This window comes from Rattus rattus, chromosome 3, assembly GCF_011064425.1.
Source record: "Rattus rattus isolate New Zealand chromosome 3, Rrattus_CSIRO_v1, whole genome shotgun sequence".
Taxonomy (NCBI): Eukaryota; Metazoa; Chordata; class Mammalia; order Rodentia; family Muridae; genus Rattus; species Rattus rattus.
This window is the reverse complement of record NC_046156.1, coordinates 182,807,420-182,835,208: the sequence shown is the minus strand read 5'-3', so window position 1 is coordinate 182,835,208 and position 27,789 is coordinate 182,807,420. Positions and strand designations below refer to the sequence as shown.

The window sequence follows — 27,789 nt, the reverse complement described above, 5'->3', positions numbered from 1 at the left end:
CAAGTTAGACGTCCTACGTTACACTTTCCCTGCATCGACTCCTCGGGATATTAGGATTTCGCCTTATTTGCTTTTTAACAAGAATTATGACCAATTTATTGGAAAAAAATTTGATTACCTAAGTTGTAAACTTAGATGATTTCCCAGAAAAATATGGGAACATTTTGTTGAACAAAAATTTTTTTCTTCCAAAGCTGCCCCTTGCTCTCTCACCGCTTCTCTTTCTTCTCCCTGTTTGACTTAGCCCGAGAGGGCTACTCAGTTTTTATTCCCTTGGCAAAGCACATTTCTTCTGAATAACTCGGTGATCTTTCCCAAGTTTTGATGACCTAACTGTAGTGCGTTGTTAACGGGACTGTCATTAGGGTGAGGTCTCCAACAAAGTGCAGCTGAAGACCTGCCATGCTGTTTCTCTGGAGAGGGTGCTGTAGGGTGTCCAGTCCTTGGCCAGCTACAACCCTCACCATTTTGGACTTGAGAACTATTTTAAATTCGTTGTAAGAAGAAACAGTATAAATTTTACAAGACACATTTATAGTGTTTTTAAAAAGTTAACTACCCTTCTTACACGTGTGCTATACTGGAAATGGGGAGGGTTGAATGGAATGCTAGTCTCTTAGCAATGTGTGAAGTTATTTAAGTAAAATTCTACCCCCACCCCCTCAGTTTCAGGCTTTCCTCTCTCCTCCACAGTGGTCATTGGGGTTTGCTATTTTTAGAAGGGAGTTTTGACAGTCCATTTTATGCCTTGTTTACTTGATCAGATGACATATTTAAAGGAACCACAGGATGTTAGAGCTTTAGGGGACCTTAGAGGGCGTCCGATTTAACAACCTCGTTTTTTCTAGTTGTAGAAACAGCAGTATGGATAGGTTAAGTATTTGAGGTTGTCAGGAGAACCGTTCCCCATCTCTTAGTTTACTTTTACATGACTAGTGATAGATACGCCTTTAATAGGTGTGCCCTCTCTGATACATTTGCTTGTGCTCTCTCTGCCCTCATTTGACTAAATAGTTTAAAGCTAAGACAGCAAATTTCATTTTGTGCAGCAGATTATACACCAATGGAGAAAATATAAACTCCGGTGCCCAGTGGAACACGCATTGTTAAATGTATACACAATACCTATTTTCCCTTTCTGCCAAGCCTGCAGTGTGGCGAACATGAGGCAGTTGTGAAGTTGTCAAGTGTGGCTGTGCTGCTTGGTTCTGAGTAATAATAATCTCATGGTGTGTGGGGGGGGGGCTGCTACCTGGGGGGGGAACTCTTGCTCTCTTGTGAAGAGGGCTCTGTGTTGCCAGCTTGCTCAGATCCCCTCCCCCAACCCTTCTTTGTAGTTTCCTGTTTGCATATGGCTGTGGCGTTTGGATGCTAGGTAGCTTTCTTGATGTCTTGGGAGAGAAGACGCTGGTTTCTTTTCAATCCTGTTTATATAAACCAGAGGTTGGCATGTGCATTAATCTAGTGATTGGGAAATTACAGTGAATGAGCAGATTGTGTCTTTCTGTGCACTGCCGTTGGGACACAGCTTTGCCAGTTGGTATTGAGTGGGGTTGTGACAAAGTTGGGTATTGACTGAGACTGTACTGTCTCTAATCCTGTATGAATATATAGTCTCCTGGACTGGGGTGTGTGTGTGTGTTTGTGTGTGTGTGTATACAGAGGGATGGTGGTGCAGATGCTATATACAATCTCTTACAATCTCTTCTCCTTTAAATTTGGCTGTATTTCGTTGAAAACACCACAGAGTGAATTTTATGCTGCTTGCAGTCAATCACGTTCTTAGTAGAATTAACCAGTAATTAACACCCTGTGACCTGGTGTGGTTTTTTGGTTTGTTTGTTTGTTTGTTTGTTTTATTTTTTAGCTATGGAAATTATTCTTTGTTTGGCTAAGCAGGGAGCGATGTTCCAGAAAACCAGATCCCTTATTATGAACATTGTATTCTCTTCATTTTCTCCCTCAACTTTCTGACGGTAAAGCAAGATTGCTCAGTAGGTCAAAAGCATGTGCCACCAAGCCTACGAACCAATTGGATCCCTGGGACTCCGTTGGAGGAAAGAAAGAACTGATTCTCGCAGGTTGTCACCTGACCTCTAGGTGTCTGGCAAGGTGATGCACAGGTGCACACACACACATACACACCCACGTACACACTACCACAGGTGCCCACCCACACCCACCTACAACTAAATAAAATGGTTTTTTAAAAAGAGGCATCCGTAGTAATAATAGTAAGATGAGACTGTAAAAATACTCAAGCGTTCACATGTTATCCAAAACCGACACTAGCTCTTCTGGGCTTCTGATCTTGTCACTGTCCAAGGGATTACTTGCTGGAGCATAGGTAAGGAAAGTCGTCAGGTCTGTAATCAGGGAATAGTCTCCTGGTAAATCTTAGAGCCCCAAGGCACAACTTATTCATCTCCTTATTTGGAGCTGCCGTTCCCCCTCATCTCCCTCCCCTGCATCTTCCTTCTCTTCCTACTCCAGACTTAATGTCCAATGATCTGTGGGACCAGGAGAAAACAGCACCAGTTCTGTAGCAGCAGGATGTACTGTGTGTACTCTAAACCGGCCACTGACCCGATAGGAGAAAACAAAACAAAACAGCCAAATATGCCAAAAACCGGAAAAACTGCAGACCTTACCGATCCACATTTGCAGTCTGTCTTTTGAGCGTAAAGGAAAATTTAGTTTGATTTTTGTGTCAAGATAGAGCACCCCCTCTGCGTTACTGCACAGATAACTAAAAATACGTATTAAAGATGTGTGTGTGTTTATTTTTATTGATGTAAGTCTCAAGAGTATCTCTCCTCACTTTGCAGACTCTGTAATGAATTACTCCGCTCAGGCCACTCAGTGAGTTTCTAGAGGACTCCGAACTAATCATGGGCTGTTTGTCAACTCAATTAACTTCTCTGTCACACTTACACGTTCAAGGAAAAGAGGTTGGACAATGTGCATTTCGATTGTGAGATGTTCCCACTTGTCAAATATCTTTGTGGTTGTTGGAAACCCCTTGAAGATTAGTTGATTCAAACAACAAGAGAACATCCTTTGGAGAAATCAACGTCCCCAGGTCCTCATTAGTTTCAATAGGGCATCCGGAAATGCCCCTTAAGTTTAAGGTCTCAGAGGGTTAGCCATATGCAGGTGTCCATCATCGAGAGAGAAATCATCTGGGGATGAAATATAGTGGCTACATTTGAGTTTCATGATGACATTTTGCAGTGCTGTATCTCGATAATGTATTCACGATATATTTTAGTACAGTTGACATTTTATTGAGATGTTAATGTCTTTAAGTCACAGTCTTAAGCTATAGATTTCCAAGGATATATTAGAATTGTTGGACAGTACGAGTAGATGCAGTAACACCAGATAATGCTGGCATATTACTTTCATCAAAATATTCTCGCCTTCCTGAGGAGATGATAGCTCATAAGAAAGAATTTTAATTCAACTGGAGAAGTTTACAGTGTGGATGCCCTGTCACAGATTCTTAGTAGGTATTTTAAAGCAGATACATTCAGCCATTTTCTACAGGGAATGTTACTTTATAACAAAGAAAAGCGCCTTGTGAATTGATCTTGCTATGCCTGCCTAATGCCTTTCAGCTCACATGGAAGACAAAAAGGAATCGAATTTGTTATTGTATCTCAGGAAAATATTAAGACACAAAGAATAAATTGCGTGATATCTTCTCAGAGTTCCCTTTCATAATTTTCAAGTAACTGTCTCCCTGGCTATTCTGAAAGCACATTCTAATTAATACTCTGTAATCTTCTACCTCACTGTAGTTTTATAATGTGAAGAGAGAAAAAATGTGACTTAAGAAAAAGGTAGCTGTCTTTTTGGAAGGAGGAGGTAGTTATGAATTAATAACAGATAAAAAATTAGAGAGGCTGCCAGTTTCAAAGGCCCGGGAAGAATGTTGACTTTGCAAATAGCGTTCACAAATTAGTCCTTTTTTTTTTTTATACAGCATGTCTGGCCAGTGTCTAGGCACTACAGCTGACTTGAGGTGAGTGATTTCTCTTCATTAAACATTCTTTCAAGTAACAAAGACCTCAAGATACTCTCCTGAAAAGAACTGTGCTACTGCACCACAGAATCCAGGCAGGCATACATATTTTTCTAATGACTTCATAAACACACAAGTGGATACATGAGTGTAGACTGAATTGGATTCCACATCTTACCTTGTGTATTATTTAGTAATTTTTAAAAAAAAATCATGGATATATGTATATATATATATATATATATATATATATATATATATATATATTTAAAATGTCAAGTCATTTCATAGACACATAAAAGTGAGCTGTGATCCTTCCTCCTCAGTTCCTGCTTCCTTCTCTGGTTTTGTTTATTCTCAACTATTTAGCTTTCATTTTTATTTTTCTTTGTTGCTGTGTCTCTGGCCAGTATGTTCATGCTGCTGCTGCTTCTTGACTGTCTAGTTGACATCCCCAGTGGTTCCCAGTCTCAGAGGGAGGATTAACTTTTTCCTCTCCTCATTCTCCCCAGCAGTTTTCCCTCTCTTACCTCCTCCTCCTTAGACTGCTAGGATGTTAATGCCGTGGACTTGGGTAGATCCAAGTCTCTTCATTGCCCTGCTTTAAAGACGTTAGACGTGACTGCTGTCTGTCTGCTGAAGTGTGCTTATTTTTCCCCACCCAATTTGATTTCCTTAGGGTGAATTATTGTGATTTTCCTTCGTTTCTATGCCATTGATTTACTCTCACTTGCTCCACCCCCAGTGGCAACAGATCCTCTCTTCCTAATGTGATAATCGGGATGTTATCAAATCCCGTCAAATTAACCTCCTTGATGACTCTTCTCCCTGAGCCCTTGATCTGCTTCTTTGGGGGCTGATTGCTGTCTAGGGCTGTGTGGCTGTCATCCGTGGCGGCCCCTTAATTGCCATGCTGGGGACCCCTTCTCCTGTGAGGTCCCCGCTGACATCCAGGTCTTCTTTCTTCGCTCACCCCAGGGTGCATGGGAGGTCACGATTTTGAGACCTTTCTTATCAGGCTCATGATTGATGGCTTAGTTGGTGCGGATGGAGTCCTGCACTGGGCATTATTTTCCCTCACAATTTCAAAGGCATTGTGTGCCATTTGTTTTTAAGTTTCCAGTGTGGCATCTAGAGGCGCCGTCCTATTTAGTCCTCGAGTCCTTTGTCTCTAACATTTTTTCTCTGGCAGGATTTTGTTTATTTTTAATGGAGTTTGGCAACTGTAGTTTTCCGACATTCCAGGCTGTGCTTTGCTATAGAGCCCTGTTTGTAGCCAGGACTAGGCCCTGTGAGGGGAGCAAAATTCAAGTCCTTAAGTTCTGCAAAGTTTTCTTGGAATTCTTCCCATTTCTCTTGGCTTCTTTTTTTTAATAGCAATCCTTAATTGTCGACACTTTCATTTTGTGTTTTTCAATTATGTCCTATTTTCTGGGAGATTTAAGACTTCAAATTTAAGTCTTACTGTGTTTCAAATTTCTGCCCGCCTCCCCTTTCCCCCTTTTATGATATCCCACTGCTGATTTTCTTTCATGTATACCTTATTTCTTATTTACTTGTTTTAAAGAAATTTATTTATTTATGCCTCTGAGTGCTTGCCTGCTTGTATGTCTGTATACCACGTGTATATGCACGCCTGGCATTCTCGGAGGTGGGAAGAGGGTGTCAGATCCCCTTTGAACTAGAGTTACAGACGGTTGTGAGCCACGTGTGGATGGTGGGGACTGAACCTGGCTCTTCTGCAAGAGCTGCCGGTGCTCTGAGCTGCTGGATCGTCTCTCCAGCCCCTGTTTATGTACTTTTGAGAAAAGGATTGTAGCCCTTGAACACCCAACCCTTCTCCTTCCACCTTCCAACTACTAGGGTTGCAGACTTGTGCCGCCATGGTTTATGGGGTTCTGGGGTTCAACGCTGGACTTTATGCATACCACGAAAGTACTCTAGTGGCAACTGCATGCTTAGCCTTCCCCCCATATCTTTTTAACTTTAGACTTTAAAACTACATGGATATAAGCTTATATGTTGTATCTCTGCTTACTCTGTGGGCTACCGTGTTTATGTTTTTTTCTGTGCTTTTATTGTCCGTTGTTCTTATTCATAGCTTTTCTCAGATGTCTGGCAGTTCTGGAATGTCTATTTTAGACAGGTTCCCAATAATCAGATCTTGAGGTATTCTCCCTCGGGCTGGTTAGATTCTCTTTCAAGCACCAGCTTGGTAAAGATAGGCCTGGAGGTTGGGCCCCGGAGGCTGCTGCAGATAGGGCGGGGCCCCTGGTATCCCAACTACAGTCTTGCCGTACTCTTCCTAGTGCTGTGGGGTTTGCCTGAACTCGTGCCTGAGGAATTCTAGATTCGAGACCCCGTTTGGTCTTTTCAGGAAAAAGATTGAAGCCTTTGGTGGTTGGGCAGTTGCCCAGCTCCATGAAGTCAGGGAGAGGACCTAAAATCTAATCCTTCTTGAAAGGGCTTTGGGCTAGTCTGCTCTTAGCAGCATGTTGTCCTGCATCTGGGGTGTGGATCCACTCAGTGCTGAGCTTCTGTTCCTTTCCATGGGGGCCATTTATTCATTTCCCAGTTCTGCGTGTTTAGGTTTGAGTCATGTGCGCAGAGTATCAGCTGCCTCCCTGTTCCTGGTGATTGGAGCTGTATTTAGTGTCCAAGCATATGCAACAATTTAGAAATTATTTTCTCTTTTAAAATTATCTCAGTACAGTTTCAGGGGCACTTTGGCTCAAAGGATCATTGCAGTGTGAGGGCTTCCACAGAGCAGCAGGCCTGAACGAGAGCTCACACACTGTCTCTGCCTTCAGTCTGCCTTTTGTGTTTGTAGGAAGGGGTAACGTTGGAGGTCAGAGAGGCTTTGCGAGCAGACGCACAGTCTTTTCTGCTCACCCATGTACAGGAGCTGGCCCTCTTGCAGTCAGAAGGAGCCAGGCGCTAGGGGTGTGCCCCACACTCTTCCCCGCTTTGGATCCCTTTCCACAGTCTGCTTACCATGGGGCACTGGCCTCCCCCTCAGGAAGAGCAAGGCATCTCTCAGTGGAGTGTGGACGATCAGAAAAGGGGGCCCACAGTGTACATACCTAGAGTCCACACGGTGTCCTTTGAATGGCTTAGTGTTTCATGAGTGGGTTTGCCTGTTGATTGCCAATATCCTGCATCTGGATTGCTATGGAGAGACCGTTGGGGCCTGTCTTCCCGGGCCAGGGGTGCCTGTGTGGGTGCACTCCTGCGTTTGGCTCCCTGTATCTTTCTCTTGCTCCCATTCGTCGCTTGCACTCACAGATCTTCCACATGGAGCTTTTCCATTAATGTAGCAAATCGAGTCCGTTGCCTCCCTGGGCAAACTGCAGCTCCTTCACCCCGACTGCTGTTCTCTTTATTCTCAGTCTGGTAACTCCTGATTTCAGCTAAGGCAGCCCCACCCCACCCCCAGGCCCTCCATCTAAATTAGGCTACCTTTGTCAGAGTCTCCCCTCAGCTCTTGGGCGTATAATTGAACTTTTTCAAGGTCCGCAGATCTCACGGACTCTCAGGGTTTTAACTGTGATTGCTGCGACTCCCTTCTTACCGTGTGGCTTCCTCTCTGCACTCTAAACTTCCATGCAGGCAGAGAGCCCATCTTCCTTGTTCACCTCCCTTCATTCAATCAAAGGAACGAAGGCTGTCAACTCAGGACGCCGATCTCGCTGGCAGCTCCTATAAACTACAGCTGTAAAGGAACTCTGGTATTTTAAGTACCGGAATCCGTTCGTTCTTTACCCCTGTATGTCTTGGCGACTGTATGTATGTATGTATGTATGTATGTATGTATGTATGTATGTATGTATGTATGTATCTCATGCAGCTTGTAGGATTACAAAGGCTTAGATGTTGCACATGATTATTATAAAGTCTGATAATTGTTACTCCTACTATTTGTTTATTTATTATTTTCTTCTGTTAACTTTCCATTGCCCGCACAGAATGCCTGAGGAGACCCATCCTCAGGAAGGCGGAGCAAGGCTTACTTCTGTCCATGGTCTGTGGGCTCTGTTACTTTGGCCTTATGTTGAGGCCCCCGATTATGCAGCTGTTTTGATGTCTGTGGAGATGTTGAGGTCATGCCTGGGTGGTAAATGTAGGTCACTTGAAGGTCATACCTGCCCCTGGTTCTGTGGTCTCTCTTGGCTTGCCAGTATGCCGTGTAAACCAACCACTGCCAGACATTCCCACGGCCATGGCTGAGATGCTACTCCTTCCCTGCTCTGATGTACCTTACGGTTTAAACCCACGGGCCTTAGCAAACCTTGCCTTTCTTCCATCGGTCCATTTGGTGTTTTGTCCCAGAGATGCAGAAGTAACTGGGAGAGTGAGGAATCTGGAACCTGACAGAATAGATGGTAGCCGGAAAGCAAGCAAGAAAGCAAGGGGCCAGAGTTCCAGTGTCCTCTTCAGTGTTGTGTGCTTTGTGACCACTAGGCCTGTAACTGGACTGTCGGGAATGAGGGTATCTTAAAGGGACACCGTGTCTCCCAATCTGACTATCAAACCATTGAAATAAAGGATCACAAAGAAATGGGAATTTCCCCAGGGATCTCACGTTGGGAGGAGGGAAGGGCACCAGCCAGAGGGTGAATTTGTCTTCCTGAAAGAGATCTCACCCATTTCCAACAGCTTGTCAGACCAGCTTGCAAGATGAAACTAAGACCATGGTAATGATGGGTCAATGGAGGGCAGGACCATATCTTGACCATGACTGCTTAGACCTGAGCATCCTCTATTTGAACTTTAATCTCACTTCAGAACCCCGTGGGTTTGACGGGATGGACACATCCCCTCTTTCTACTTTCCGCTTCTAATTTGGCTCTTTTAATTGGCTTACCGAGGATGGATGAGACTTGGCTTGAAGTACAGGTTGTGACCCCCAAGTTCGATGGCAAGTCCAATGCCCTAGTGCAGATAGCATGAAAACTAAGCCTTTGACCCCAGCTCTGTGATCTTTTCAAAGTTTATTAATTTAATGTACCCTAGAGCAGGGGTTCTCAACCTTCCTAATGCCGCAACCCTTTAATACCATTCCTTATGCTGTGCTGACCCCCAGCCATAAAATTATTTAGTTGTTATTTCATAACTAATTTTGTTACTGCTATGAATCATAATATAAATACTGGATATGTAGGATATCTGATATTTGACCCCAAAGGGGTTGTGACCCCCAGGTTGAGAATCCCTGGTCTAGATTAAGCCAAAGAAATAGTAGTAGTAGAAATAGGGAGATGGGGAGGGCAAGGGAAGAAGACAAGCTCCTCTGTTCTACTGGATGCAGACAATTGGGGCTGCCTCTCTTTTCCCTCCAGGGAATTAGGAGTGTGAAGAAGGCAGTAGGGGTTTAATAGCACTCCTCATGTAAGTGTAGTCATTATTCCCAAAGGCACCTGGGACAGAAGGTCTGGAGGAGAGGGACATGCCTTTCACTCATTCAGTTCTGCACAGAAAACATCAGTTAAATGTGGTGCTGAACATGTCTGAGATGCCAGCTGCCACTTTCTGAGTGGAACTCACCTATTGCAATTTAAAGGAGTACGGCCCTACCCGGTTCCTGGAGGATTCCATGCTGTCAAAGACTTGTTCTTCACCAGTGCAAGAAGAAAAAGGGTAGCACTTTGTGGGGGCATTGGTATATTAGGATCCAGGTACAGGTCCTAAACTCTTTTGTATTTGGAAGAAAACACTATTCACTAGCTTTTTATCCTCTTTGGATTTTCCCTGAGGAGCAGTATAATGGAGCACCACCACCACCACCACCACCACCACCACCACCACCACCACCACCACCACCACCACCATCACCACCACCACCACCATCACCACCACCACCATCACCCACCACCATCACCACCACCACCACACCACCCACCACCACCATCACCCACCACCACCACCACCACCACCACCACCACCACCACCACCACCATCACCCACCACCACCACCATCACCACCACCACTACCATCACCCCCACCACCACCATCACCCACCACCACCACCACCACCCACCTCCACCACCACATCCCCCACCCTCCACCTTCACCCCCCCAACACCACCATCACCACCACCATCACCACATCATCACCACCACCACCATCACCCCATCCATCACCACCACTACCACCACCACCACCCTCCCCACCCCCCACCACCACCCCCCCCACCACCCCCACCACCACCACCACCACCACCACCACCACCACCCACCAGCACCACTGCTATTTTGGAAGCAGATGGGGACCCATGTTCAAATCCCAGATCTTGTTAGTTGTGTTATCTGAGGCAAGCAGTTTCTTTTGTAAGAGGTACCTTCACATGGAACTTGATTAACGTGTGGCCCTCTCATGTTTAAAGATTAAATGCGGTGATCTTTTAAACATGCTTGCCAGAGATTTCACTCAGAGTGAGGGCCCTGAGTACAGGGCTCATAGCAGGTTTGTCAAAAGCACATGGGAACTGACAGCAAGGGTAATCATCTGTCCTATGTTCCTACCTGAAGAGAGTGTGCAAGCCACACGTTCTAGCATAGTGGTTCTCAACCTTCCTAGGGCTGCATCCCTTTAAGACAGTTCCTCATGTTGTGGTGACCCCCAGCCATAAAATTAATTTCATTGCTACTTCCTAGGTGTAATTTTTCTGCTGTTATGAATCGTAATGCAAATATCTGATGGTCTGAGGTATAGATAGGGTCTTTGGCTACCAAGGGGGTCATGACCTACAGGTTGAGGACAGTTATTCTAGTTGTTTTCAGTAGTATCGGCTAGAGTTCTGCTTGCCTTAAACTGGATAAAGGGTTAAGAACTTGGACTTTAGTTGATAACAACACCAAGAAAAAAACTTTCGGGTTTTAAATGTTTTAACCTGCACAGAAATAAGGGTGGGGCCATTGTATTACCACTATCAGCAACTTTGAATGTGTGCACCAGGCCTTGGGTAATTTGTAAGGGTTCTGAGAAGGCTCCAGCCTGGAGTTGGTTTAAATGGCAACTAAATGATTGACAGAAATTCAGACACAGGTGCCACAGGTTCTGAGCAACACCTGTCGCCAGAAGCCTTTGCTCACTCTTGACAGTTTGAGGTTAAGTTCTCAGAAGTGTTGAGAGAGAGAAACCTGAAGGCACGGGCAGTCCAGATTCCTTCAAGCCTCCTGTGGGAGCCGTGGGATAGAGCGCAGTCTGGCAGAGACGTTAGTCGTGTGCCTCCAGTGTGGGCCTTTGTTTCTCTTTCTCCATCTCTATTGGTCATAGAATTGTCACAGTGGGACATTTTGTGGCCTGGTTAATATTTTACAAACATAGACGCCGATTTTTCTCTCTCAGAGTGAAGAGCATTTATAATTCAGAAACTCATATTTTTTTTAATACTCAACTTTGCCGTGGTGTCTAGGTAGCAACTTCCAGGTCTGGGGGATTTTTAGAACTGTACTATTAAAAACAAGCACTGAAGTGTGTGGCTGAGAGCGGTGTGGATATTAGGGAAACAGAACTCTCGCGCTGTAGTTGAGCTCACATCGTGATTCCGTCCCTGCCCCTGGGAAGTTTATAATATCTGAATAAGCAGGCTCTTTCCAATGGCAGCAAGGATGCTTTATGGAGGTGGGGAGGCATAGTGCGTGCTCTGTCTCATGGGCGATTGTTGAAAACTTCATGCTCACAATGCTGTTCTGGGCAGCATTCGTTTGTGTACCAAAATATTTGAGGGTTCCAGTGAGTGAAGTGATTTTCAGTAGTCAGCATTACTAAAGAACAGAGGCTCGTGTAAGGTTACCAAAACCTGAGATTTCATGCGGCCAGCTATGCTACTCATAGCATAGATGCTATCATTTCATATTCACTAGGAAATGGGAACAGGATATTGTTACAGTTGCTCTACTCGGGCCCTGGGAAAGAAGTGGCGTTAGGTAGGAATCTTTTCTGATGGATGTGAAAGGGCGTTTGGATGCCGGGCGATACGTTTTAAAGATCCCATTCTTCTTAGCTCCTGTGTTCTTGGAGCTAACGGTAATGTGACTGAGAGACGTTAAGTGTTTGGAATATATTTAAGCTCCTCTGTCTGCTTGATTAGGGACAGACAATCTTGTTTCTGGATGGTTGATACTGAAAGCTAAATTGTGTCCTCTGAGGTTTGTAACAAGTATGTATGTGTGAGGGGCGAAGGGTAGAGGGGGAAGAGGGAGAATTGGGGAGAGGAGGAGGGAAGGAGGGGGGGAGAGAGAGAGAAGAGAAGAGGAGAGAGAGGAGAGAGGAGAGAGAAACAGACAGAGGGAGAGGGAGAAGGAGGGAGGAGAGGAGGGAGACAGACAGACAGACAGAGGGAGAAGGAGGGAGGAGAGAGAGGAGAGAGCGCACACTGACTTGCTCTGGACTTTGTGGTATAGCAACCTACAGTTATTTTCAAGGTATTAGGGGAGGTGTTGGCATTAGGGGAGGTGTTGGCTGAACACCTTCCGTGAACAGCAGAGAGCCACCTGAAGTCATGGTAGAGACTGGGAAATTCTCTATTGCTGTCCTATCCTTAGAGGAAAAACACAACAGTTTCTCCAGGACTTCTCAGACATTTGCCCTACATTAGAAATATATTAATAACCTTCGTGGTTGATAGTTAAGACTTTTATTGCTGTTGATTCCACCCATGGAAAGTGAAGAGTTTAAGTATTAGGTTGAGCTAATAAAACATTGAAAGACAGAGACAGAAGTCCAGGTACTGTAGCTCCTGTAGTTACCACGTAGCTGGTACAGGCAACTCTGTGAGTTCAAGGCCAGTCTGGTCTATGTAGGGCATTTGAACTCAGTCAGGGCTACATGGTGAGACTCTACCTCCAAAAATTAATTAATTATTAATCAATCAATTAATGAAAAACCCCACGCCTTCCCTTCCAAATATTTAGCAGTAACTTCCTGTAACATGGCATATGGATCTTAATAGAGCAAGGACATTTGTTGATTGATTTTAGCATTTATGCTCACCTGAGTTTTCCGTTGCTTGTCTAACATACTGCCATCTATCTGGTGGCCAAGAGCAGAGCACATTTATTCTTGTTTTGTGGAGTTTGAGGTCAGCAAGGGGTTCTCACCAGAATAGAATTAAATCTGAGTTCCTTTTCAGCGTCTCTGAGGTGCAGGAAACCGATTTGTCCCTATTCTAATCTGTAGATAGTGGTTCTCAACCTGTCCTGTGGGGCCCTGCGTATCAGCTGTTCATATGTGATTCAGGACGGTAACGGAATTACAATCACAGAGGAGCAACAGAATGGCTTGGTGATTGGGGTCACTGAGTAACTGTCTTGAAGGGCCGCAGCTTTAGGAAGGGTGAGAACAATCTGAATCACTTGACCTTGGCTTTTCACCTGAAAGCCGGCCATGCCTGGCCTGTCCTCGGCACCGTACGCCCCACCCGCTTTGGTTCTGCCTCCTCTACTTCTCTCTTTTCTGCTTAAAAACTCAGGATTTCCAGGTTTCGGATGGATTAACCCAGGATTTTTCTTACAGCATGAAACTCGAGCTTTTTAAAAGTCATAGGAATGAACTCTTAAACCAAACCAAACAAACAAGCAAACAAACAAACCCTAAGTTTAATGATTCTTTATCCCTTAAGAGCCTTAATGTTTAACCTGTTTTTAGTAGGAACACTATAAAAGACCTTCCCATTCCATAGAGGGGCCAAGGAACAAACATGTTGGGTTGGGGGTGGCGGGGAGTGCATTTCCTTTTCTCTTTCCTGAACCTGGGACTATGTCATGGGGCACAGGGGTGAGAGAGGTGCTGTGAGAAAAATCTCGTGTTCACTCGAATTTCTCGACAGCTGCCTTTTTGCTCACTGACTTTTTTATGCATATGTGTTATAAAATGTGGGGCACAAAGTTTCCAAGGAGTCTGAGGAGATCAGGGAAGAAATGTATGTGATTCGAAGCTACCTTTAAAAGAAATATTTAGCCCAGGACACTTGTGGAAATGCCACAAGGAAGACTGTTCAGCACCATTGCAGCAGAGAGTGGAGACGCTGTGGAAGGGTCCTGCTGACCAGGAGACAGAGCGTTCAGTTCTACATCCTGTGTGAACAGTAGGAGTGTGTAGCTAACACGCAGTGCAGGGGACAGCGGGTAGACAACTGTTGAGGGGAGACATCAGGAATAAGGTGGATTCCTGTGGAAGATAGGCCAGGGTCGCCACACGTGGAGACTGGAGACCAATCAGACGTGAAGAGGATAAGCCTTTAATACGGACTCCTCAGTGTATTTACCTGCCTCGATGCACTGCCGAGACTAGATTGTTACAAGGAAGTAGATGCTCAGTGGGTGGTTCTAAAGCCCGAGTAGACAAAGGATCGCTGGCAGACTCCCAAAGCACAGAAGCCTGCTCCTTGCGTGGCAGTGTGACACGTGGAGCATTGGCGAAGTAGACAAGGGAGGCTGGAGTGCCTACCTCCATGAAACAAACTGAGAAATGTTGGGCTTGGAGGGGGAGAAGGATACCGTTCCTCCCAGTGGCAAGCCGTAGGCATGAGCTGAGCGTGAACCAAGCTGTTGAGGTTGATGACAGACGTCACATGGGACACCTAAACACACAGATGCCGTAGGCGATGCCTGTACCAAGTCCCCCCACTGAACTTCAAGAAAGTGGTTGAAAGCAGAGCTGATTGGTTGGGAGGACAGGCACTTTTCTTGTTAATGTTTGTGACATCTGTTTTGTCTTGTGGTAGATCACAGAGAAATACTTGAGACTGCATAAGAAAAATTCTGTCACCAGCCGACGAGCCAGGGTAAAAATGTATTTTCTCTGGCACTTGAGTCAAGGCTCTCTGCCTCTTGTGAATGTGAGGTTACTGGAACACTGACCTCTGCTTAACCCCTGGGCAGGTTACAGGTACTCCTCCTTTTTTTTGGAAGCTGGGTTGTAATTGTATCAACTGGTTCTGAGAGGGTTTTTTTTACCCCTCTACCCTTCCTTGAGTAATATCGACTACTTCAGTTGGTTTGCAAACACTTGTCTCTACACCCTGTTCTTCATGCAAGTCCCGGCTAAGCTCTCCCTCTGTGGGCTTTTCATGTCTTGGCTGCCTCTCAAAGCTCCAGGTAAGCAAATTTGGCTGTTGTGCGTCTGATGAAGGCTTGTCGTTTTGATACGCCATTACGCTCCGTGTTCTCTAAGCCTTTTAAAATTGCTGAGTGTTTGAAATAAGCGAACGGGCCGATGTTGTTTGGACTTGCATCCCCCCCACCCCACCCCCCAAATGTTAAGGTACTGATTGAATCTTGTTGGTGCAAAACATCCAGACCTTCTTAATGTATGCACTAGACAGATCGCTTGTAAGAAATGTAGGCAGGTAAAAGGATTAGTTTTAATTATGTTCAGAGCTAGTGTGATCCTGCTTCTCTGTGACACCAGCCTTCAGACATGTACCCGAAAGGCTTGTTAAAAGAACAGTCATTTAACTACTTTCCCTGGCCTTCGGGAGATGTTTCTCATTACCTGGAGAACACCCAGACACGTCCATGCTGCTTTCTTCAATGAATTCCTGGCTAGCGTTTCCTCTCCTTTCCCTTTTGTCTCAGGCTTGCAAGTCCCGAAGCTCTGTCAGCACATTTTCACACCGGGTCTTTTAAAACCGAGCCAAAGGTGGGACGGAATGAACCGCCTGAAGCACACCAACGGGAGAGAGGCAGGAAGGAGGGTGCCAGCACAGGGCCTCCTCCAGTGACCTGCCCCTAGGGGTTTCCCCCTAGTCTCTCAGAGGTACACATTAGGATCCCTGGGTGGAGAGTGGGGTGAAAGGAGACCCAGACTCGGTCTTCTTCTATTTTGTTGGAAATATTAAAATATTTGAATGTTACAATTGGTATTAAATTAACTTTAATATTAAAGTTGGTATTGAAGTAAATATCGAAGCTCTTTTAGAGATACCATTTATTGCAACAAACAAACAAACAAACAAACAAAATGGCCCAGCTCTGTCTCCTCAGCTCCTTTCTTAGCGTTCATCTGGTTCATCATTTGTCACCATTTGAAAAGCTTTCCAGCTGTTTTCCCTTTAAAACTCAAACTGTACACCGTCAGCCTTCACTCTGTTAGAATGTATAGTGAGGAAACGCGTGCCCTGAGATAGCTCAGTCTCAGAGGATTGAGATAGCTCAGTCTCAGAGGACTGCTGTTTGAATTCTTGCTGCCAAAGGTTTCTTTTGAAATGAATTGAGGATGTGTCTTCACTTTGGCACATTTTAATATTTAAGATAACTGTTACAACAACAAATGAAAGGGTTTGGGGGTGCGACGGTTTATAGAGTGTTTCCCCATTACCTACACTTTTATTTTATGTGCTTCCAGTTACTGTTTTCAATGGAGTTTGAAAATACTGCATGGGGGGGGGTTGCCCAAATAAACATTGCATGGCCGTTAAACTGCACAGCATTCTGGAAAGTTGTAATGCAAGCCTGTGCCATCCTGCTTTGCCTCTCTCAGGATGAGAGTCAGTCCTCGTTGGGTGGGGTTGCTACTGTATACGGCGCCCATGTTGGCCACTTCGAAGGGCTGTGTTATCGGACCAATTGTCCGAATGATGTAATGCCTGGGCTCCGCTAGGCCTATTGTGCTTGATGGTATGAAGCTGCCAGTTTATTACACTGCGTTGTTGTAATTCTTCTGCTTTTATGGTGCTATTGCTAATATCTTTTCTGTATCTCGTTTACAAATTAGACTTTATCATACCTATGTGTCTAGAAGAGAGAGCATGGTGCATGTAGGGTTCACTGCTACTCACGGTGCAGCCATTTCCTGGGAGTTTGAGAGCTTACTGTTTGCAGATAAGAGAGGACTCCTGTGTGTGTTTTAGCTTGGACAGAGTTTAGTATTCTGTGCTCTTTTGTACAATTACAATGAGTTACACACTCAAAGTCTGCCAAATTTTTTTTTTCTATACAAATGGGGGAAAAAGCTCTTAGATCATGTGAAAGTATAAAGTGTGCTGTGACCTAAAATATCCTTAATTTGAGCAATAAAGGAACATGTAACATGGAGCTGGTAGGGATATTGAGAGATCAGCTTGGTACTCTCAGAACTCCCTGCTTCTTCCAGGGGTCATTAGGCTCTGCTCAAAATAACGTTTTGTTCTCGCTGCTCAAAGATGTTCAAACAACTTGGACTGTGCTACGACTATCAGTGTAACGTGCTTTAACTGAAAGAAAGAAAACAATGGAAAGTGAGTAACTCTACCAATGCTAAAGCAAACAAAACTCTTAAATGTTGGGGAAAGTTGAAAACGAGTGTATCTGTTTCCTGCAGAAATGTACGCTACCACTGGGACTGGGTATTTCTACTGCTTGGGGACCAGTAAATATTCACTCCAGAGCTGAAATTCTTATCAATTAATCATAATAGGGCCAGTCATTCTAATGATCCTTTCTTTATCCAGTCCCCATTTGAAGGAGGTTATGTAAATCAAAAAATAACATAGAAGGATAAACATGTTTTTTCACATTTCTATTAAGGATCTCGATTCATAATCTATAATTTCTATTCTGCTGTAGCATATAAGCAGGCATCAGTTATGTAAATTCCAGAATCTTGAATAGCGACTAGAAATTTGTTTCCTATTCATCTTGAGTGTAGTGAGTGGCATGGTGAAACAAACACGGGGGCATAGTGATGACAGTTACTGGCACAGCACTACTGCAAGCATATCACAGGGCTCGTGATGTAATCCTACAGTAACTACATCCTTATCCCCTTGTTGCGATGAGATGAGGCTCGAAGAACTTAGGTGGCTTGGCGGAAGTGGCTCAGCAAGTGGAGTTCTGACCTGGTGATCAATCCCATATGATTTCTAGGGTTTGCTTGCTCTCTGTTTAGCTCTGGCCTGCTGAGGAAGCTTCATTCAGAAAAAGATCCCACAGAACTTGGTGTTCTTTTTACGTGGAAGGACTGCTTGTTACAAATCAAGCATTCTTAGCTGCCAAGCCATAGCTGTTGATGTTCCTAATGAATAAAAGTTGGGCTTGTTGTCTTTCATGTTTTTATTGATGGCCGTCTAAAACTAGGAGTGTAGTTTCCTTTTTATTGAAAAGGGTCCTATATTGAATATTGTTGCTTAAGTAAATATTGACCACAAGAAGCTTGAGTTTTTAAGAGGACCACCCTAGGTTTTCTTATATGAAAAGGTGTTTTACTGATAATCAGATATTTCAAACTCATACACATGCACACACACACAGACATGCACACACTCGCGAGCACACACACGCACACACATACACACACAGACACACACACGCATAGACACACACACGCATAGACACACACATGCACACACGCACACATACACGCATATACACACACACACACGCACACACAAAGATTTGGACAGTTAATGATTTTTAGTTTTGCTTTCAAAGAATATTTCCCATGTCACATTAATCCTATTATTTTTACAATTGTATTTTTGATGATCCTTTTTGCTTTTAATCTTACAAAGGTTTTCAAAGGTAAAGACCAGGTCTATCTTTTAGCTTTTTTCGGAAACACCCACGGCAATTATACATTAAAATAGAAATAGTTGCCTAGAACATTTTACTTCCCCCCCAAATGAGGCTACTAAGTGTGGCTTGGATGGGTTATCATGGACTGCAGATTGTCCTGGAACTGTCTGTGTAGCTTGAACTCTTGGCTGTCCTACCTTTACTTCCCCAGCGCTGGGATTGCCATCCTGCATTTATATGATGTCCTTCTTACACCCCTCCCTCCTCTTGTAGTACTGGGATTGAACTTGAACTCCCTATATGCTACCTTTTGGGTTGTATTTAATGATCTATGTAGTTTGCTCGAGGCCAACCGTGAGTAAGTTTACCCGTTGCTTTATCTCTATCAAACCTCTCTGAGTAAAGAGTGAAATCATAATGAGTTGAGGGGGGCATTCCACACATGTTGACTCTAATGTAATATAGTAGCCTCTGCACTAACAATATGCCGTAAACATGAAAGTTTGCCATGTGAGTCTGTAATGGGTAGGAGGTAGAAACTCAGGGCTTTGACAAATGCTAATGATGCTGCCTTCTGGGCAAAAGAAAAGTAGACTCATTTTTTTTTTTTTAATGAGTAAAAATACACTTCTAATAGCTCAAGTTATTTCTCCATGTCATTTCTATCTGGACTGGGGATATTCTGTATTTTGTGAGCCACCTAGGCGAGCCCTTTGATTTTCTGAGAAGGGTGAGTAGGAGTCTTCACCTGTACTAGGGAATTGGCACAGCTAAGGTCAAACCGTTGCATGATGGAGGATGGCCAGGCTTGCTTTACTCTGTGTATTTGGTGTATCAGGTAGGCTCCTGTCGACTCTCCTCGTGTTTCAGCCTTCTAAGCCGTTTTGAATGTGTGAAGTCACTGCTGAGAGTAAAATGCTGTATGAGTGCTCTTTGTAGCTGCTGTCTCACCGTTTGGTCACAAGAGTTATTTATTTTATTTTATTATTTTTTTTTTTTTGCCAGGTCACATTTTTTTAATTGGGGTGAAATTAAAGAGATTTTTTTTTCCCTTTTGGTGGCTGGAAAGTGCACCCAGCTGAAAACCATCAACCATTTAGACTCCATGCTTCATTTGAATTGTGATTCTGGACGAAAGTCAAGGATGACAACTGTGAGTTTCATAACTTTCTCTAACTCGATTCAAAAATGTTTTCGGGCCAAAATACGTCTGAGACCGTTTCTGCCTTCTGCTGGCGAAGCACTGTGGAGGTTATCAAGGTCACCACTGTGTTGCTGGGTCTCATAAAAATGAAGGAGCATCGAGGAGGGAGCCTTCGTCATTTCTTGTCCCTGCCTCTGTTAATCCACCAGTGGCTCATCTCTTCTTGCTCAACATGGCTGTGTCACTGGATTCTGCCTCTGAGAGGAAAAACTCTCATACGTTGTGCATCTTATCTGCCTTGGAAAGGCCCATGTTCTTTAATTGGAGTTATACATTTTGGACAACGTAAACTAAGTTAGGGAGCTGTACCGTATCTGCAGAGAAGGCTGAGTGGATAAGAACAGGCTATAGAAAGACTGTGATAAAGTTTACCAGTATTTGCTACCTTAGTCTCCTATAGGATAACTAATCAAAGTGAATATTTTCCTTTGGGGATCCCTCTGTATTTAAAATTGTTATCCTCCAGGATATTCCATCTCCAAGTTATTTAGTTTTTTTTTTTAATATAGTCTTGTTCATTAAGGTAAAACAAATTGGTTTCATAAACATAAACCTGGATAATTAATACAGATCCACTTGAGCTACTTCCGTGGATCAAATACTTAACTATGCACCTGGCACGTCTAGGTATAATACACGTGTTGATATAATTACATTTCTGACAAAATTTATTATAAAATAATAGAGTGCACATCCTAAAGAACTATTTAACAGGTAGAATCCATACAAATGGGATGTTCAAGGCACTAGCATGTGTCCCAGACAGATGCTAGAGACCAGATAAGGATGCTACGAGATGTGTAGTCTTGTGCTTTGGTTGGATTTGCTTGTTTGTGAGACAGCGTCTCATAGACTCCAGACCGACTTGTTAACTACTAACCACATAGTCAAAGTGACCTTGAGCTTCTGGTCCTCCTGCCTCTACCTCTCGAATGCCACCGTGCTCAGAAATTTATTGTTTTAGATGGTAAGCTGTACGTTGATGTACTTATTAAAAAAGAGGAAACACAAGAAGGTACGATAAGTGTTTGTTGTCTGTGGTAAGATTGGTAGTGGGTTTTGGTTTTGTTAGATTACCTAAAGGGTATGTAGATCTGGATGTGTAGTGGGGGGGTTGAATTCCATCCTGATTTGCTCTCTGGAGAGAGACATGGATTATGGGGATCATCCAGATATTTGAAGCCATGGGAATGGAAGGAATGATCTGGGATGAAAGTTAAGGGAGAAGAGTATTTTGGCACCGTATACACACACCCCAGTTTCTGTCTCTACCACTGTGTTTACTGGGTGCTTCTTTTTTTTTTTTTTTTCCCCATGCAGAATCTTTTTTTTTTTTTTTTTTCTTTTTTTTCTTTCTTTTTTTTTTTTTTTATTAACTTGAGTATTTCTTATATACATTTTAGTGTTATTCCCTTTCCGGTTTCGGGCAAACATCCCCCTCCCCCCCCTTCCATGGGTGTTCCCCCTCCCTACCCTCCCCCATTGCCACCCCTCCCCCCACAGTCTAGTTCACTGGGGTTCAGTCTTAGCAGGACCCAGGGCTTCCCCTTCCACTGGTGCTCTTACTAGGATATTCATTGCTACCTATGAGGTCAGAGTCCAGGGTCAGTCCATGTATAGTCTTTAGGTAGTGGCTTAGTCTCTGGAAGCTCTGGTTGCTTGGCATTGTTGTACATATGGGGTCTCAAGCCCCTTCAAGCTCTTCCAGTTCTTTCTCTGATTCCTTCAACGGGGGTCCTATTCTCAGTTCAGTGGTTTGCTGCTGGCATTCGCCTCTGTATTTGCTGTATTCTGGCTGTGTCTCTCAGGAGCGATCTACATCCGGCTCCTGTCGGTCTGCACTTCTTTGCTTCATCCATCTTGTCTAATTGGGTGGCTGTATATGCATGGGCCACATGCGGGGCAGACTCTGAATGGGTGCTCCCTCAGTCTCTGTTTTAATCTTTGCCTCTCTCTTCCCTGCCAAGGGTATCCTTTTTCCCCCTTTAAAGAAGGAGTGAAGCATCCACACCCTGATCATCCGTCCTGAGTTTCACTTGCCCTAGGCATCTAGGGTAATTCAAGCATTTGGGCTAATAGCCACTTATCAGTGAGTGCATACCATGTATGTCTTTCTGTGATTGGGTTAGCTCACTCAGGATGATATTTTTACTGGGTGCTTCTTGAGCTGTTGAGATTGCTCTGCTGGGAAAGGTGCTTGTTCCAAAAGCCAGCGACATGGGTTCAATAAGAGTCCATACTTCGTGGAGGAAACCAATTCATAAAAGCTGTCCTCTTACTTCTACATGTATGCAGTGGATAACCCCTTGCCCAGACATGTTACACACACACACACACACACACACACACACACACACACACACACACACACACACACGCTTTGAAGTATGCTTATAAAGGTCTCAGTTTTCCAGCATTTCCTCAGACAGGGGAATCTTTCTGGTTTCTAATCTCTGACTCTTGGAGCTTGTCTTGGTTGGTTACCTCGTCTCTCCTATGGTCTCCACGAGGTTGTATCTCTGTTTTTTATCCTGCCACGCTGACTGGTCTCATAACTCGTGCCCGACCTGTAAGGGTTGAGGAACTTCTAGACTCGGCTTGATCGTCCTGTTCTTCATCATGTGTGTAAACCTTAGAGGGGAACAGAGTCGGTAGAATTCTGATAAATGTCTAAGTTGTGCCAAGTTCATAGGATGTGATTTTAAAAAACAATAAATGTTCATTCGTGAAATATATGACTAGAACATAGAATTTAATCAACTGCCCTGAACAGAAAGGCTGTGTAGACGGATAGGGTGATGCTCCAAGTTTTTATAACTTGCTTTGGTAGAAGGGCTTTGCAAAAGAGGAATCCTGGCTTGCGTGATTCTCACAGGTGAGAAAGAAGGATGAGGGAAGATGAGAGAGACCTTGGTCTTGAGGCTACTAAGTCTTCTGTGCCTTTCACTATCGAGCACTCAACAAGCCAGAGTGTTGTACTGTGGAGGAATGACTTTTGAGTCCCAGTAAAGTCGTGGGTGCTGAGAGGAGGAAGCTGGCAGAAGATTTTAGAGGACCTTGTGGTTTTTATCTTGAGTGAGATAGACATGGGGGACTTGGAGGATTTTAAGATGAGAAGCGAGCACCGTGGTTTAACAAGATTGTGCTGGCTACTGTGTTGTAAGTAGACTGTAGGAGGTTAGAGTGCAAACGGAAAGCCAGTGGAAAGCTCTTGCAGTAATCAAGCAACAGATGACAGTGGACTGGCCAAGAGTGGCGAGGGCAGGGGTGCTGAGAAATAGTTGGATTCTGGATCTATTTTGAAGTTGTTGTTGACAGAATTTCCTCATGGATTGGACATGTGGTTTGAGGGGTGGGAGAAGTGCCAAGGATTATTCTAGTTACTGGCTTCAGCAACGAAAGAGTGGAATAAATAAATAAATAAATAAATAAATAAATAAATAAATAAATAAATAAATAAATGTTATCTTCAAGGAGGTGAATTTGAGGAGGAACGTATTTGGGATAAGCTATAAAGTTATTTTCCCCATAATTTTCTAAATTGTAAAATACACAGAACATAACATGCTTAAATTTTTTTTAGTACAATGGCTTTTAATGGATTTGTCGTGACGTGACGTCATTAGCATCCAACTCTATGATGTCCTATCATGTAGCACTGAAATTGTATACCAGACACACGGTAAAGTGTTCTTTCTCTTCTTACCTGCTAGTTCTGGTAGTCACCACTCTGTATGGCTCCTTGGTTTGTTCTGCCCCTAGCTACTCATATAACCAGAATGGTAGCTTCGGTCTTTGTGCAAATGGTTTCTGTCACAGAGAGTTATGATGTCAGAATTGATCCAGACTGCAGCACATACGAGGTGTTTTAAGACTAAATAATACTGCACTGTATGCATGGCCTGCAGTTTTGTGTATCTTTATAGCTATCAGCAGACACAGGTCTACTTGCTTCCATGTTCCGGCTTTCTCTGTCAAGGCTGCAATGAACACGGATATACAGATATGTCTTTGAGATAGACTCAGAGGTTCCTACTGGATCATACACCAATTCTCTTTTCAATGTTTAAAGAACCTCCTGTATCAACACTTTGTTATTTTTGTTTGTGTGTACATCTACGTAATTCATAAGTCGGAGCCCCTAAACTCAATGTTAGCGTTGAGAAGCAAGGCCTTTATGAGGGCACTGCGATCAAAATCTTTTGGTGCACTTATAAGCCATGTATGTATCTTCTTTGAAGAAAAGTCTACTCTATGTTTGAGGTCTCAATTCAGTTAAATTTTGTGTATTTTGTCTTTTCTATGTTACTATAGTTAGAATTATTTTCATTTCATTAAGTAGCAGTATAGCCAAAAAGGGAGCTCAGGTTAAATGAGGGACTCCATCTCAACAAATTAGGTGAAGAAGTAGTTGGTGGAGACACACTGATGTGTCTAGCTGCCGCATTGTACACACACATACGCACACATGCATGCACACGCGCACATGCACACACGCACACATGCACACATGCACATACGCATGCACGCACCCGCAGGCACACCATTGTGTGGATTTTTTTTTTTTTAAGATTTATTTTATTTATTATATATAAGTACACTGTAGCTGTCTTCAGACACACCAGAAGAGGGCATGGGATCTCATTACAGATGGTTGTGAGCCACCATGTGGTTGCTGGGAATTGAACTCATGACCTCTGGAAGAACAGTCGGGTGCTCTTAACCGCTGAGCCATCTCTCCAGCCCCATTGTGTGGATTTTGTTGTTGAGGGTTAGGACTCTTTACATGTCCTGGATATTTATCTCTTATCAGATGAGCTTTTGACGTTTCCCCACTGCGATGTATTAGTTATGGCCACATTGCTGCAACAGAAGCCTCAGTTTAAGGAAGGAAAACTTTGCTCAGGGTCACAGGCCTGAACTGTCCATCACGGTAACACAGATTTGCTGCGGCAGCAGGTCACATCCGTGGAGAGTCAGAGACCGAGAGAGGAATGCTGGCATTCAGCTTACTCCCCCCCCCTTTTACTCATTAGATCACCCCGGCCCATGGAACAAAGCCACCCACATCGAGGGTAGTCTCTCCATCCCAGCTAACCTAATCAAGGCAACTTCTAACAAACGCTCTGTGATTTGTCTCCATGGTGATTCTAAACCTGTCAAATTGACAGGCAAGATACACACATGACACTTTTTCATACTGTTAAGTTTTCGAAGTTCTGAATGTTCACGTTTACGTATACCCCACCTTTGATGTCATAAGAAAGAATTGCCAAATGCAACCTCATGACTTCAGTCCAAGTTTCCTTCTGAATTACGTAGTTTTAGGTCTTACATTTAGGACTCCCATCCAGTTCACAAAGTTGACTTTTCTATGTGGTGTTAAATGGGGGTGAGCACAATTTTCTTTTCTTTTTCTTTTCAGGCGGTCATGTGGTTTTGTTTAAAACACTGTCTTGTGCTCATTGAATAGTCTTGATGTCTTTGTCTAACATTACTTGGCCTTTCAGGTCAAGATCTAGTTCTGTCCATTGGTTTATGTCTGTCTGTCTGCCAGTACTACACTATTTTTGCTAACTGTGACTTTAAATCCCAAGGTAAAATCCAACCCCTTTGGTTTTATTTTGAGATTCCATGTGAACTTATGTCACAAAGACTGGGAATTCCTATGCATCCCATGGATCCTATAGAATGCTTTGCAGTGGGGGTTGGGGGGAGCGCCTGACAGGGCATCAGTGCATGTGACGTAGACTTCACTTATATCTTCTATAATTTCATTTGTCGTCGTTTTGTATTTTTCATAGTATAAGTCTTTCGATTCTTTGGTTTCATTGAGTATCCATTGTATGCCGTTTGTGCTAGGAGAATTGCAGTTGTTTCTGTAATATCCCCTTCAGATGGTCTTTGGCAGAGTAGAGGTGTGCAACTGGCGTTCACAGTTGGCTTTGTAGAATTTCATTCTAATCCGAAGCATTTGCCACATTTAAGATCTCAACCACAAACAGGTAATTTTACTTCCTCCTTTTGAATCTGGATTCCTCTTGGTTGTTGTCGGTTTTTATTTTTTATTTTAAAATCTAGTTGCTCTGATGATAATTTCCAGTTATGTGCTGGGTAGACATGATTAAAAAAACGTACTTTTCCTCTGGTCGTTTTAAAAGATTTCAGTCTTTTACCATTTGAGTGTAATGGTTATGGTTTAATGTGGCTTCTGTGTTGTTATAGTTTTTTCCATTTTTGTTGAACATTTTTTAAATTATTAAATGTTACTGAATTTTCCACTACTAATTGGTGTCAATTTTGTCTTTCATTCTCTTACTTTAGGGTATGTCATTATATGTCTATAAAATGAACCATCCTGGCTTTCCAGATATAAGTTCTACTTGTTAGAGATACAGAGGTAGAGATTTTATATGTTATTGAATTTGAATTGCTAGTGTATTTGCAGTAAGTGCATATCAGTGAACACTTTTTTTCATAACATACATTTTTTTTCTTGTGTCTTTGCCTGGTTTGGTGCCAAGGTAATGCTGATTATATAAAATAGTTTGAAATATTCTATCCTCTTCAATTAATATTAGCTTAAGTGGTTTGTGGGAATTTTCCAGTGAAGCTGGATTTCATTAGGAGACTTTGACTATTTTTGCATTTTTTTATACTGACTATATTCCAAAATACAGAGTTTCTGTTTCTTCATAGTTAATCTTGGTTGTTTTGTATTTCTAGAAACTCGTTCATTTTTCTGGGTTAGGCTGTTTCCTGGAATATAATCATGTATAGTACTCTAATTTTTCTCACCTCTGTAGAGTAAAGTGATTTATCGCTTTTGTTTCTGATTAGTCATTGGAACCTCCCACCCGCTCCTCTCCAGGGTCCATCTCCGTGTAAATCTCTCGGTGTGTTAATCTCTTGGAAGAACCTTTTGGCTTCATCAATTCTGCCGCAGTTTTCTATTGTTGACTCTCTGCTTTTCCTCCCCCTCCGTGTCTGTCCCTCTCTTCCTTCCCCTTGTATTCTTTCTTTCCCTGTGCTCTAATGAGCAGCAAGATTTATGCCTTTATGTGATCATCTAACAGCAAGGAGACGCCAAAGAGGACCGCTTGTGCAATGTTCTTGGGTAGACTTAAGGAAAGAAAGGCAGCTTAGCTTAGCGGAAGGATGGATTTTGATCAGCACACGATAATTTGTCCATAAAGTTGGCCTTAATGTGTCCTCAGCTTTAGACTGGAAGACAGTAAAATGCCAAGAAAATGCAAAAGCAGTGAGCTGTCGAAGTGATTTATGGGAGGGTCCAGTGATTCCCCTTTAAGGAACGTAGTAGCTAATATATGTAGTACTTGGATGGAGAGTGCCATGCTTAAGGCATGGTATTTCCATTGCAATAAGTTGGGAAGCGTTGTCCACAGATTGGCATTTGCAACAAGGGGGAAGCTGACTTACTGTCAGAAGGCTTTGGTTGAAGAGCAGGGGCTGCAGCCTCATGGTAGAGCCCTGGCCAAGATGTGCAAGTCCCTGGATTCAATCCCCAGAATTGCAGAAGATGTCAGCTTGAAATTTTGAATTATGCATATACGCGGTGGAGTGAATAAATTCACATTGTTGGTACTTTGATAATGTGTTCAAGATAATATTATTTTCCTAGAGCCATCAAGTTGAATAATTGATTTAAACTGGAAATTATAAGTATTCATTTTTAGAAGTAGGAGAATGTTTGAAAACTTACTATTCACTAAATTGGGTGGTAGTTAATGCAAGTCATAAGACTTTAGTACTTGGAGACATTTTCTGTGTGAAGTGTCTGAAGTACTTTAAAAATAAAATCGAATGAACTATGTTTAGAAATGTTAGTTAAAAGGCTAGAGGGAGTATAACAAAGTTTGTTAATGAGGTTAAGTGTTAACCGAAGCCCTTCTTAAAAGCGATTGCCGTAATTTACTAGATTTATGAAGAATTGGGTTTGTAAGCTAAAGGCAAAGGAAGAGGTTTTAAGCTTCCAGCTTTAGTAATTTGAACATTAATTTGCCCAATCAAGAATCTTTTCTGTACAGGAATACCAGGAAA

The 27,789-nt window shown here is 43.2% G+C and overlaps 1 protein-coding gene across 2 annotated transcripts in view; it reads left to right on the top strand.

Moving 5' to 3' along the window:
- Arl15 (ADP ribosylation factor like GTPase 15) overlaps positions 1-27,789 on the top strand; it is a 370,669-nt gene that overhangs the window by 83,887 nt on the left and 258,993 nt on the right. The window contains exon 1 of one of the 2 annotated variants that reach the window (XM_032898869.1): positions 19,527-19,677. The exons of the other annotated variant lie outside the window; for it this stretch is intronic. Within the exon in view, the coding sequence (XP_032754760.1) occupies positions 19,630-19,677 (48 nt within the window). The 5' untranslated portion in view covers positions 19,527-19,629. Of the gene's footprint in view, positions 1-19,526; positions 19,678-27,789 lie in introns of those variants that run through there. 2 annotated transcript variants of the gene reach the window in all.